The following is a 12436-nucleotide window of genomic DNA, read 5'->3' as shown; positions in this document are numbered from 1 at the left end:
CTATTTAACAAACAACTTGAATATGTATGTGTGTGCATGCACACACACACACACACACACACACACACAGGGCCATTCTTCTTTGTTCTGCCATTTTTCACTCAAAATATAGCTTTAACATAATCTTATTTTATTTCATGTTCATTATCTGATGCTCTTTTTTATCTGAAAATTTTAACCATATAAATAATTTATTCAGCCATTCCTATAGTGATGGAGATTATTTCCATCAATCTGGTATATCTACCGTGGATAGATCATAACATTAAACTAGATACATTTTTCATTTTTATGGCACTTCTGGACAAGCAGTAAACCCAAAAAAAGATAAACATATTAGGATGTGGTCAACACAGGGTCTAAAGAATCATGTAGCATGAGGAGCTGATATAGACTCAAAAGGTCAGTAAAGGCTTTCTTTCCACTATAAATTTAATTTTTAAAGCACTCAGTGTGTACCACCCACATTCTCTCCCCTACAACAACAGAAACAGAAACCAAAAAGTTTCCTGGCTCAAGCTCTGACATGGCTTTAGTGTGCCTCCTTATCAACCTAGCAGGATACTCTACCTAGATGCAGTTCTCAACTATAAGCAATCAATATTAAGAATCTTAATAGGGTAGACATTGAGCATAATGTTACATATTAAAAGTCTAAGCAGGCTGACTTGTGGACGTTTGAAATGGCAGTGGTCATGACACAGCACTTTAAGTGCACAGAAATTTATAAGTATTACAACTTGGATCATTAGAAATCCCTTGCCACTATCATCCACAAATATGTGGAACATTCAGTTGCGAGTTTAGTCAGTGAGCTAAAAAATTATGTGGGAAGAAATATTAAATATTATAAAGTGATCCTTCAAGTTAATTTTATTCCATGGTTATGGTCAATGGCTACTGTGAATACCCTGCTGAATTTGTGAAATGTATCCATGCATGACCAAACATCATTTTGTCAAGAAATGTGGTCATAAAAGGATGGTGGAAATGTTTTCTTTGTAGAATAGAAACAATTTCTGAGTAAATCGGACCAGGCTCTGTGTGCTACTTGCCCCAAAACATAGGTGGGCTACCACTACCCTCAGGTGTGTAGAGTGCAAGAATTTCCTGAATCTGCTTTGACTTTGAAAACATTTTAAATGCAAGCTGCTTGAGTATACACTATGTAATAAATCTCTGGATCTGGGGCAGATTTTGTTATACTGGGTTAGATATTCTTCCAGCCTGGTAGAGAATGCTAGAGAAGCAACAGAGGGGAATATTCTTTCAACTTATATGGGATGAGCTTTGAAAGAAAAATCAAGGCTGAAGGGAGGATGAAGAGAGGCTAGTCAATAGATACAAAGTTATAATTTGGAGGAATGAGGTTGATATTCTCTAGTATAGAATGGTGATTGTAACTTAACTATATATTTCAAAATATCTGAAAGAATAGAGAAATGAGAAATGTTTGAGATGATGATTATGATTATTACCCTGAGGTAGTCAATACATAATGTATACATATACATGTATTGAAACATTACATTGTAACAACAAGTATGTTCAACAAGTATGTGTTGATTAAAACATAAAACAGCCATGATGAAATATGCAAGAAAAGTTGTTGTATAGTGTATAGAGTATATAATGAATACAGTTATCAGATACTCTATACAGTATATAACTGATACTCTATACAGTGTACCAGAATGAAAGATTACAGAAATGACTTAGAAAGGAATACAGAAAGCACTCTCTGGACATTGTAGCCTTGATTAAGAGCATTCACAATACTTCTGAATGGAAAAAAAACAGCCTCCTTGCTTCTCCCTTGGAGGACTTTGGGTTTTGGAACCATCTCCAGTGTCTGTGAAACACAAAAATAGGCACTGATTGGTTCAGGACCCAGGGTGCCTACTCTCCAGTGCTCATTAAAATTAACACATGCATGCTTTCTTTCCTTTTAAAGAAATAGGTTTTACCCTCAAAGAATGTTAGTACCTTAAAATTTACTTATATTAAAATCTACTGTGACTAATCTGATTGCAAAGATAAGTGACTCTTACACTGATACACAGATACATACATGGCCCATGCATGAATGAGAATGAAGACGAATGCCTGCATTGTTTGGTTAAGTATTTAGAAAAACAGAGCCCTCCACAAATAACACCATAAAATATGAATAGGGCTGCAGTGACTATATGCAAACAAAACAGAGGAGAGGACAACAAAATTTTCCTATAATTTTTATGAAGGCAGAGATGATTCCTCTGTGTGCTGATTGGCAAAGTGTTCTGTTTTGTTTTGCTTTGTTTCATGTTCTAGTATTGAGCACAAAGCTTCATGCATGCTCAGAAGGGCTCTACCATGGAGCTACATCTGCAATCCCAGCAACACTTTCTAAAATGCTGAATTTTTTTTGAGACACGCCAGCTAGCTACCCTTTTAACAGTTACTTCAGAAGCAGAAGAATTGAAGGCAGATCCTAGATGCCTACTTCCATTCCTCAGCTGACCATCTTCTTAGTTAGGTATTCCCCCAACACACACCACACATGTGTGCCTCCCACCCCCCACTCACACACACGAAGAGTAAGAGGGAATGATCTTAGCTAAGAGCCACAATAGGGTTCCACACCCTATGAGCATTCATCAATCACAGAAAAGGATGGGATCACTTCCAGTTGAGGTAACGTCAGAGATTTTAAAAAATGAACAGTACCAGGATCTAGAAGGAAGAGGAGAGCAGTTGTTGGTAGAAAGAAATATCATGCAAAAAGAATGAGAGGAGGTGAGCATCAGTGGCTCATGCAGCCTGTAATCCTAGCTACTCAGGAGGCTGAGGTCTGAGGATCATGGTTCAGAGCCAGTCCTGGCAGGAAAGTCTGTGAGACTCTTAACTCCAATTAACCACCAGAAAATTAGAAGTGGTGCTGTGGCTCAAGTGATAGAGTGCTTGCCTCGAGCTGAAGAGTGCAGGGTCAGCGCCCAAGCCCAGAGTTCAAACCCCATGACCGACAAAAAAAATGAGAGGGATGGAATATGTGAGACACAGTTAGTGCGGCAAAGAAGTACATGATTAGGATAAGATTGTGTGTCCTGAGGATCAATTCTAATACATGCTTAATGTGAGGTTGAAGAGTATAGGATCCACTCTGTGCATGGTAGGTTTGCCATCCAGGATCTCTCAGCAAGAGATTGACAGTTGAAAGAAGAGAGAGGTGAAATTGAATTTGATGGTAACGTAAGAGGTGAATTTGGGGTATAAAAGGAGGTGCTGAGACAGGTGGTCTAGATAAGAACCTATGAGAGAATAAATTCAGTACATGAATATTTGTACTAGCTTTCTTCATAGTTGCTCAGCACTGGTGAATAGATAAGCTATGGAATATTCAAATACTAATAAAATGTAAATGAACTATTGATATATCTAACAATTTAAATATATGTTCAGGGAATTGTGAACTGAAGTTCCTTAAAAAAGGATACCCTTGAATATCCAGATTGTTTACATTTCACTGATTAGAGCAGTGTTACCTTATGGGGACGTGAATTATAAATTAAGAAGCCTAAGTGGTTTGGGGGTACTTAGGCCCATTTAACAGCCAAGTATCATCAGCCTTTGTCCAGTTTGGCATTCTGCTGGATGCAATTTTTAATGAGTGTTAGACTGAAGGCCTTGTAGCCTCAATTAAATCCTGAAGATGGGAAGGAGCTAGTATTGATTCTTATGGGATTTCTACAATTTTCTATCATTTACCTAACTGATGACCCACCTATTTTTATTATTGGAACAGAAAAAACTTGTGCCATCACTTTATAGGGAACCAGGTCCTTCAGCAGCTGATGTTGCTAAGTGTTTTTCTTTCTGGGGTGTAGTCTTTTGAGATGGCTCAGAACAAGCCACTTTCTGTTTTAGAATAGTTATTTTCCTTTTCCAATTGACAACAGCATTGATGATGAACTGTAGAAAGTCAGTCTCAAAAAAAATCATAACACACACTCATACACACACATAATATTCTGAATACACAACTATACTGAGGGACAAATCAGTAGTTTGCAAAGTTTAGGAAATGGGGTTAAATATGGCTACAAAGGGTAATATGAAATAATTTGAGGAATTGAATTGACCTATGTTCTGATTGTAGTGGTTGTTAAACAAATGCATACATTGGTTCACAATCTTCACACACTTTTCAGCATTGTTTCCCATTAAATGTTTATGGAATTTTTCTGGTACCAAGGTTTGAACTCAGATCTTTGAGCTGTATTGGCTTGTTTGCTCATCTGATACTCTACCACTTGAGCCAGGTGTCTAGCCCACTCCCCAATAAATGGTAGCATCTTAAAAAGTAAAAGTATTTGTTTAATTTTATCTTTATTTTGGTTTTTGTACTGGAGTATGAACTCAGGACCTGGGCACTGTCCCTTAGTATCTTCCACTCAAGACTCATGCTCTACCGCTTGAACCACAGCTCCACTTTTGGCTTTTTGGTGGCAAATTAGCAATAACTCTTATGGACTTTACTGCCTGTACTAGTTTCAAACGTAACTCCAATCCTCAAATCTCAGCCTCTGGAGAAGCTAGGATCACAGGCAGGAGCCACCAGTGCCTGGCTAAAAATTATATTTTGCTTTAAAACTCTTCTCAAATAATTGAAAGTTTATCAATGAATTGTAGAATAAATTATTCATGTATATATTATAAAACATTAGTCTAAAATAAATATTTATTCTTGCAAGGTTTTTTTTCTTCTGTCTCCTGAGAGACAGTTGTTGGCTTAGGCATCTTGCTATGATCATCTACATAAGCACCAACCCCCTTCCTTTTAAGCACTCCCCAACTGTCTCCACTGGCCAGATTAACAGTCTAGTCACCACCACACCCGCAGGTGCCAATGGGTTCTGTGTTTCAGGAAGATGAGTTTCTTTTATAGTGTGTATGTGCACATGTGTGTGCATGTGTGACATGATGTTTTATTTTCTGATTGCACATGTTGATAGTGCTGTTTCTTAATGGATCACATCAAATGATATCAGAGTTTCTCAAATGTGTTAGGAATGGTTGAAGAGCGAATGAAAAATTCCACTTGCTTAAAAGCCTCACCATCAGTAATAACATACAGGGATTTCCCCCTTTTCCCTTGAGTGTTTTATTAGGAGGCTTGTCTTCCTATAAATATATTTCTCAACAACAAAAAGGATCATTCATTGGAAACTGGGCTTTTCCACAAATTCATCTGATTTAGAAAGGAAGATCTGTCAGAAGCCTGCATTTGAAACAGCAGTCATCAATGATTTTGCTCAGATATCTAATACTTAATAACTTGAGTTCACCCAGAGACTAGTGGAGAACAGCTAATCTGAATCTCTTCCCAAATATTAATTTGAGCAGCAAAAATTAAAGATACTGTTTTAGTAAGATTTTTTTAAAAATCTAACATCAAAAAAGAAAAAGGAAAGGAAAGAAAAAATTCTAGAATTAATATGCTGCAAATACTATCATTTTATTTTTAACCACTAGAAAACTTTTTTTTCAAGTCTTAAAAACGGATTTAACCAAGTTAGCCTTTCATGCTAAGGTTTAAATATAGATCAAGGCATCACCTTTTAAATATGATTTATAAATTAAAAAATAGACTGTTTAAAATATAAGAAATCTACTAAAGTATCACAGTCTCACCTTTGATTGTTTCCCAGCTCCCCTCTCTCTCATCTACTGTCCTCATCCATTTTAATAATGCTGGATAGGCTTCCAGAGGAAATAGTGGAGTGCAGGATCTTGGAAGAGAAAAGAGGGACATATTGGGGGGGGGGGGAGAGAATGAGATGATTCTCCAAATTGGAAAACTTGATCGATTAACCCTAAGAAGCTGATCTTTCTTGGCAATCTGAGATCAGCTAATAGATATACAGGGTGAAAATGCCATTTTTATTGTCTCCGATTGGCAAATAGGAAAAGATCAACGGTATCAAGTAGAGGAAATGTAGCGGCGGGTTTACAGTATTATTGGGAGGGGCAAGAGAGGACTTAAGCTCATTGATGACGTGCCCCTCACGTGACCAGGAGTCGACGTGTGCAGAAGTCCTTACAGTCCAGGCCCCGTTTCCCAGTGGCAGTTCCTTTTTCAGGTGGAGGAAAGTGCTCGGGATCTTTTCAGGCAGTGAAAGGTGAGCACTGACTTCGACAAGGTGGGGTGGACGTGGAGAACTGAAACCTAGCTCCGGGTAGGGGCTCGCTTTTGCTACACCAGTGTTTTGCCAAACTCCCTATTTTGTGCAGAATATTTTGGGCTGTTTTGTCTGGGTTTGAGAGGAAGAAGGGTAGCGAATTGAGGGTCCTGACTCAGAAAGAGAGGGGGAACTGGAAGGGGAGAAAGGGCAAGAGGGACGGTGAGAAAGGAAGGAGGGAAGGAGGGAGAGAGAGAGAGAGAAACAATGTGGGGGAAAAAAACTTGACTTTCATTCAGTGCTCGCTGGCTGGGAAACGGTGGACACAGGAGGAGGGCGGGGTTGCCACAAAAGCGGGGGGGGGGGAGGGGAGGAATGAGGAGTTGGGAAACTTTAAACCAATAAGGCCTGTAATGATAAAAGGGGCCCGTTGGTCCTTGTAGTAGTGTGTTCACCAAGTACTCCTGTCTGTCTGCAGGACTCGGAATTTTGGGCGCGACAAGATCCGAGTGAGGAGGGAGAGTGGAAAACCCCCGGATCTGTACCGGTCAGTGCTAGGGTACAATTGCTTCCGGTCTCTTTGGGAGATAGTGGAAATGAAGGAGACACCAAAACACTGCCCCGGGTCTCTGCAGCCCCCATCCCCTCCCCGTGTGGATTAAGAGCCAGCCGGACGCCAGTGCCCTGAGTGGAGCGATAATGGGGTGGGTGGGAAGGATACTGAGGAGAAGGGGAGGGGATAGACACCTGACACTCGCGATTGAGAGACTGGAGTTAGGGATGGGTAGGAAAAGCACAGTTGGGCAGGAGTGCTAGAAACCTGAGGGGCGGGAAGGGTTAATTGTTTTCCACGCTGCTCCCATTTCAGTGCTTAGAGAGGCTTGTAGCAGGGCCTGCTGGGAAAATGGTGGGCTGGAGCAGGGAGGAGGGAAGATGGAGGTGGAGCCCGAAGGGGAGGGCTGGGAGCTGAAGGGAGGGGTGGAGTAGGAAGAGTTTTGAGCCTGAGAAACTTGCTTTGTCTAGTTGGAAAACTTTTCCCTGGGACCTATGTGCAAAGCCAGTAGCTATGGGAACTAGTTAGGCTAAAAATCCGTTTGCTTGGCACCTAGTTATTATTGTTTTCTTGTTTTTCTAGAATTTATTTGTTGAAAAAACTAATAACAATACTCACCATGCAAAGGCCTTGTGAAACAAGTGAAGGAAGACCACAGAACATGCCAAAGGCAGAGGAAGACCGTCCTTCTGAAGATGTACCACAGGAGGCAGAAGGAAATCCTCAACCTCTGGAAGAAGGTGTAAACCAAGAGGCACAAGGAAACCTTAATGGAGGGCCGTCTCAGCCTAGCCAGGAATTTAAAGAAGACACTCCTGTTAGGCTTTTGGACCCTGAAGAAATGATAAGAGGAGTAGATGAGTTGGAAAGGCTTAGGGAAGAGATAAGAAGAGTAAGAAACAAGTTTGTGATGATGCATTGGAAGCAAAGACATTCTCGCAGCCGTCCGTATCCTGTGTGCTTTAGACCTTAATTTTTTTTCTGGTCTAATATTGAAACTTGGCTGCTTTCTTTCTGTTAGCATTCTTTGATGTATCTTTGACTTTCATTTTACATTTAATTACCTGATGATATTTTAAGTAGTTTTCTTGTTACAAGCATCTCATTGGATTTGGGATTTTGACCCAATTTCCAGGTTGATTTTGCTGTTGGAAGTTTCACATATATGCATGGAAATCTCCAGTCCATATTGTATAGTAAAATCTAACAGGTTACAATGCAGCATATTTAGTGTCCGCATACATATGCAAGATAAAATTCCAAATTGTGTGTGTGTTTGTGCGTGCATGAGCACGTGCATACATACATATGTATCTCAGAAACTTAACCGTGCTTAGTTCTGTGTGGTGTGAAGTTTTTGTTTTGCCTTCTGCTTATGTGTATTTTTTTAATGAACACATGTGTCTTGCACACAAAGAATGGAGAATTTTTTTTATAAACAAGAGTTAAAAATTAATTTGCAACCAGCTTGTAAGGGCAATGGGGGCAACTAAACTCTTGATGAATGAGCTATTAAAAAGAAATGTAAACCTCTAATTACCTCTGGATCTCTTAGCCTGAAGAATAAAACTGGCAATCATTACATATAACTTGCTTAAGACTCAGTCTTTTCATGGGAAAATAATTTGCCTCACAGAACTGCTGTGAGGAAAAAATCATACTGTGACTGAGCTATGCTTGGTAGGACCTTGTGCTACCTGTGCATACAGAAGCCAAAATGCTGTAGAACTACCAGTTATTTATTTGAGGGAGGACCTGATGTGATTGAATCTGTGCTCCAGAACAAATCCAGTAGGCAGAGGTGGGGGCTTCTCTGCCAAACCTCTGCTGTTGATCTCCAGCCTTGTCTCCCTTGAGTCCTGCCAGGCCTGCTAGCCACAGCTACCTCTTCTGTTTGGTCCTGTATTTCTCTGTTCCTCTCCCATCACCACTGCTGCTAGTATACTTGGGGCCTTAAGTATCAAACCACATTGCATTTTCTTGAGGCGCTGGTAGGTTGAACTCCCAAAGTCTTAAGTCTTACGTTGCTTTATAGTAACATTTAATAGGTGAGAGACTGTTCTAGTATTGTTGGGACCACAAAATCTTACACAGTTCTTAGTCAAATAACCCCTACTCTTTCCAATCATGGGACCCTTCATCACCATAGAGTGATGAGTGCACTTGCGAATTGTGCTTGTGTCTCAGTGGAAAACACGGTGCTACATTTCTGAGTTGCTGATCCTGAATCTAAGGAGTAAGCTTGTCCTCTTTTGAGATGATCTCTTCCTGAAAGTTCCTGCATGTCTGCTCTATTAGTTCAGGACACAACTGTATAGTGATGCTGGGAGCACATCTAAGGGAACCATGTTCAGCTTTCCATTCCTCCTCCCTCAACCAGAAACTTAGGTTAAAATGCTCTTTGTGTATGTGTATCTGTGTGTCTGTGTGTGTGCAAAACGGCTCCCTCGCTCCATTCCATTCCCTGTTAAAATGTAGGAAAACCCAGAAAAAATTTCAAAGGCAAAGAACAAGATAAATGTACTTGGAAGTATTAGGGCTACTATATAAATGTTAGGGATTATATTCCCTCATAGAACAAAGATAATGTTTTTCTTCTGTATCTCCCTCATAACTTGTACGTATTTAACTGAAATATGTCAATATTTAGTTGATTTTTAGTGATTATTACTAAGGAGCCATATGTTAACATTGTTAGTAAAGAGTGAGTAGAAATATTCAAATAGTTGCTGAATACTCTTTTTTGCCAGTCCTGGGGCTTGAACTCAGGGCCTACGCACTGTCCCTGAGCTGCTTTTGCTCAAGGCTATCACATGAGCTGCAGGGACACTTCCAGCTTTTTCTGTTTATGTGGTACTGAGGAATCAAACCCAGGGCTTCATGCATGCCAGGCAAGTACTCTACCACTAAGCCACCTTCCCAGCCCCTGAATACTCTTATAAGGCTTATTTTTTCTAGAGTTAGGACACCCAATTCCAAAAAGAAGGGTGGCAAAGTGTCTAGTATCATTCTCTGTATCAGTCAGCTTTGGAGCATATTGAAGATGCTGATATCTGGGTGCTACCTCAGACTTGCTTGATTCCCCAGTCTGGAGATGGGCTGTGAAATTAGCTAAGAAACTCCTTGAGCTCATGATACACACAGACTAAAGCATGAGCACCAGCATATACAATGTGCTTTCCAGTATTATAATTGAGAACCAGAAAATACTGGTCAATGCTCACTGAAATTTAGTAAGTAAAAGGCTTGTACAAGCATATTTTTAATTCATTTCTTTTTGTTTTTTATTAAAGAGTTGTACGAATGAGTTACAATTCCATAAGTAAGGTAATGATGTAAAAGTGTATTTTAAGTGTTGATTTTTTTGTTGTTGTTGTAGGTTGTGGGGCTTGAACTCTAGGCCTAGGTGTTGTCCTTCAGTCCTTCAGCTCAAGGCTAGCACTCTACCAATTGAGCCACAACGCCACTTCCGGCTTTTTCTGTGCTGAGGAATCAAACCCAGGGCCTCATGCATGTGAGATAAGCACTCTACCACTGAGCCACCTTCCCAGCCCATTAAGTGTTGATTTTTTTCAAGGAAAAGATTGGAAATTCTATGCATAAAAGCTTAAGAATTCATGTTAAGAAACACAGTGTGAGAAAACAATGTATGGTATGCATCATAAAAGGAATTTTGATTTTTACCCACTTAAAAAATTAACGTCAAGTTGTACCAAGTGGGTCCCTAGATGCATCATTGTGCCATGATTAGACTCACCTGCTCTGTACCTTTTCCCCACATCTCTCCTGCCTTACCAAACTAATATCAATAAGCTTTACTATTCCATTTTCACATACATACAAAAAGTATTTGGAACATAGTCACCCTTGTTCACTGTCTCCATTCACCCTCTCCCCTTCTGTAGTCCTCATACCGTGACAGGACCCTATTTTATATTTTTTCTAATGTATTTTTAGGTGTATGTTACTTGTTCAAAGGGGTTTCACTGTGTTAAATACATTCATACATAATACTTGAGTGAAATTGATTGCTCTCTTACTCTCACTTTCCCCATCCCCACTACCCTCTATTACTCAGCAGCTTTCAGTAAGTTTCATTAGGCCCTCTTCATTCAAAGATGTAGTATTTTTTCTGTATTGTTCACCCTGTAACATTCTCTTCCTTCTTTAATTCCTCTCATCAGCCTCACAATAAAATGAAGTTACCATTTTTTTATGCCAGTTCTGGAGCCTGAACACAGGACCTGGGCACTTTGCTTGAGTTTTTGTGCTCAAGGATAGAGCTCTGCCACTTAAGCCACAGCTCCACTTCTGGCCTTTTGGTGTTCAATTGGAGATAAAAGTCTTTGGCCTTTCCTACCCAGGCTGGCTTTGAATTTTGATCCTCAAATTCCAGCCTCCTGAGTAGCTAGGATTACAAGTGTAAGCCACCAGTACCCAGCAAAATGAATTAAACACTTTGTTGAGACATTCATTCTCTTTTTCCAAATGAGTAAACTGCATCAGAAATAAACTATAAGTGCTGTTTGTGCGTTGATCTTAGGTAATACCTTTGTAGTTTTGGTTGTTATTTTGTTTTGTTTTTCTCTGTGTGATGTCATTCTGACAACTCCCTGTCTCCAGACCATTCTTTAGGATTGTGGCAGCCTGGAGTGAGATAAGGTTCCAGGGGCTCATTGTGCTGGTTTTGAAAAAACATGCTAAATCCACCCCTTATGCACTTGGAAACTCAGGTGACATGGAGAAATGCTCAGCATGCCACACTCCTCTCAAGTGGTTCTATCTTTGGACCTTGGAGACACTAGATCCTCCAAGGGCTGATGGCTCATCTGGTGTGGACAGACTTGCTTGGAAAGAAAGCACTGCCCCCTTCACAAATCAAAACACATTGCCTTTCACCCCTACCCTCCACCCCTGGCCAAAGTTGTAAAGTTCGTTTTTCGACATAACGACTTGTACTGGGAAGGGAAAACAAAGGAGGAGGCAACAATGCTTGATAGGAAATGTGCTCATTACCTTGCCCATGTAATTGTAACCCTTCTGAACGGTATTTTCACAATTAAAAAAAAAACATCGCCTTTCCCTACATTTCTTTTTCTCTTCTGGAGATAGTTCATAGAGAGGAGATAAAGCCCCAGAGCTTCCTCCCTGGGAACATTAGCCAGAATCGTTTGAACAAATGTCTGCACTCAGTCTGACCAGCTCCCTTGGAGTTGAAGCAGAAGGGACTGACTCTTCCCTCAGAACCCAGTGAAGTAACTTTCAGAATACTTTGGGCGCCAAAAATGATGTTAGCCAGCAGACATTAGGTTATCAACTGCTCTTGCACTCATCATGTTGAGATTCCCAGAATAACCCAAGGTGACTTAGCTCTCTGTCTGATACAGGGCATCTCATGTCAGAGTCAACCCAATCTGGAATGAGAAGAAACATCAGATAAAGGGACTTACAAAGGTATGTGATCCTACAGGAGGAAAGAGATGTTACCTCTTGTTTGAACAACTTCATGCACTGCAAACCCAGAACTTGCTTGACTTGCATACCAAAGAAGTCAGATTGTGAACTGGGTGTAAAGAGGCTTTTTAAAGGATTATTGGTAGAGAAGACAATGCAATGAAGCCTTGTTCTTCAAATTTATCATCTGAGGGAACACTATCACATTTCTGACAGACTAAAGGATTGTTTGGGAAATAGGATGGAGATAAAATTTAAATATTTGAGT

The 12436-nt window shown here is 40.1% G+C and overlaps 1 protein-coding gene across 2 annotated transcripts; it reads left to right on the top strand.

Annotated features, from left to right (window-relative positions):
- The first annotated feature begins 6073 nt into the window (after nucleotides 1-6073).
- Nucleotides 6074-8300, top strand: Tceal8 (transcription elongation factor A (SII)-like 8). 2 transcript variants are annotated; one of them, XM_013036587.1, is made up of 3 exons: nucleotides 6074-6161; nucleotides 6640-6708; nucleotides 7297-8300. In XM_013036587.1, the coding sequence occupies exon 3, from the start codon at nucleotides 7334-7336 to the stop codon at nucleotides 7685-7687; it is 354 nt and encodes a 117-aa protein (XP_012892041.1). In that variant the 5' UTR covers nucleotides 6074-6161; nucleotides 6640-6708; nucleotides 7297-7333; the 3' UTR covers nucleotides 7688-8300. The 2 variants fall into 2 exon arrangements, with proteins under 2 accessions (XP_012892041.1, XP_012892042.1); XM_013036588.1 differs by lacking the exon at nucleotides 6640-6708.
- The last annotated feature ends 4136 nt before the right edge of the window (nucleotides 8301-12436 follow it).

This window comes from Dipodomys ordii, unplaced genomic scaffold (assembly GCF_000151885.1).
Source record: "Dipodomys ordii isolate 6190 unplaced genomic scaffold, Dord_2.0 Scaffold303, whole genome shotgun sequence".
NCBI lineage: Eukaryota > Metazoa > Chordata > Mammalia > Rodentia > Heteromyidae > Dipodomys > Dipodomys ordii.
Note: the sequence above shows the minus strand (reverse complement) of the source record. Positions and strands in the feature narration are given on the sequence as shown.

What these genes read in the sequence shown, in the direction of transcription:
- Tceal8 (XM_013036588.1), top strand. Translation starts at nt 7,334, where the DNA reads ATGCAAAGGCCTTGTGAAACAAGTGAAGGAAGACCACAGAACATGCCA.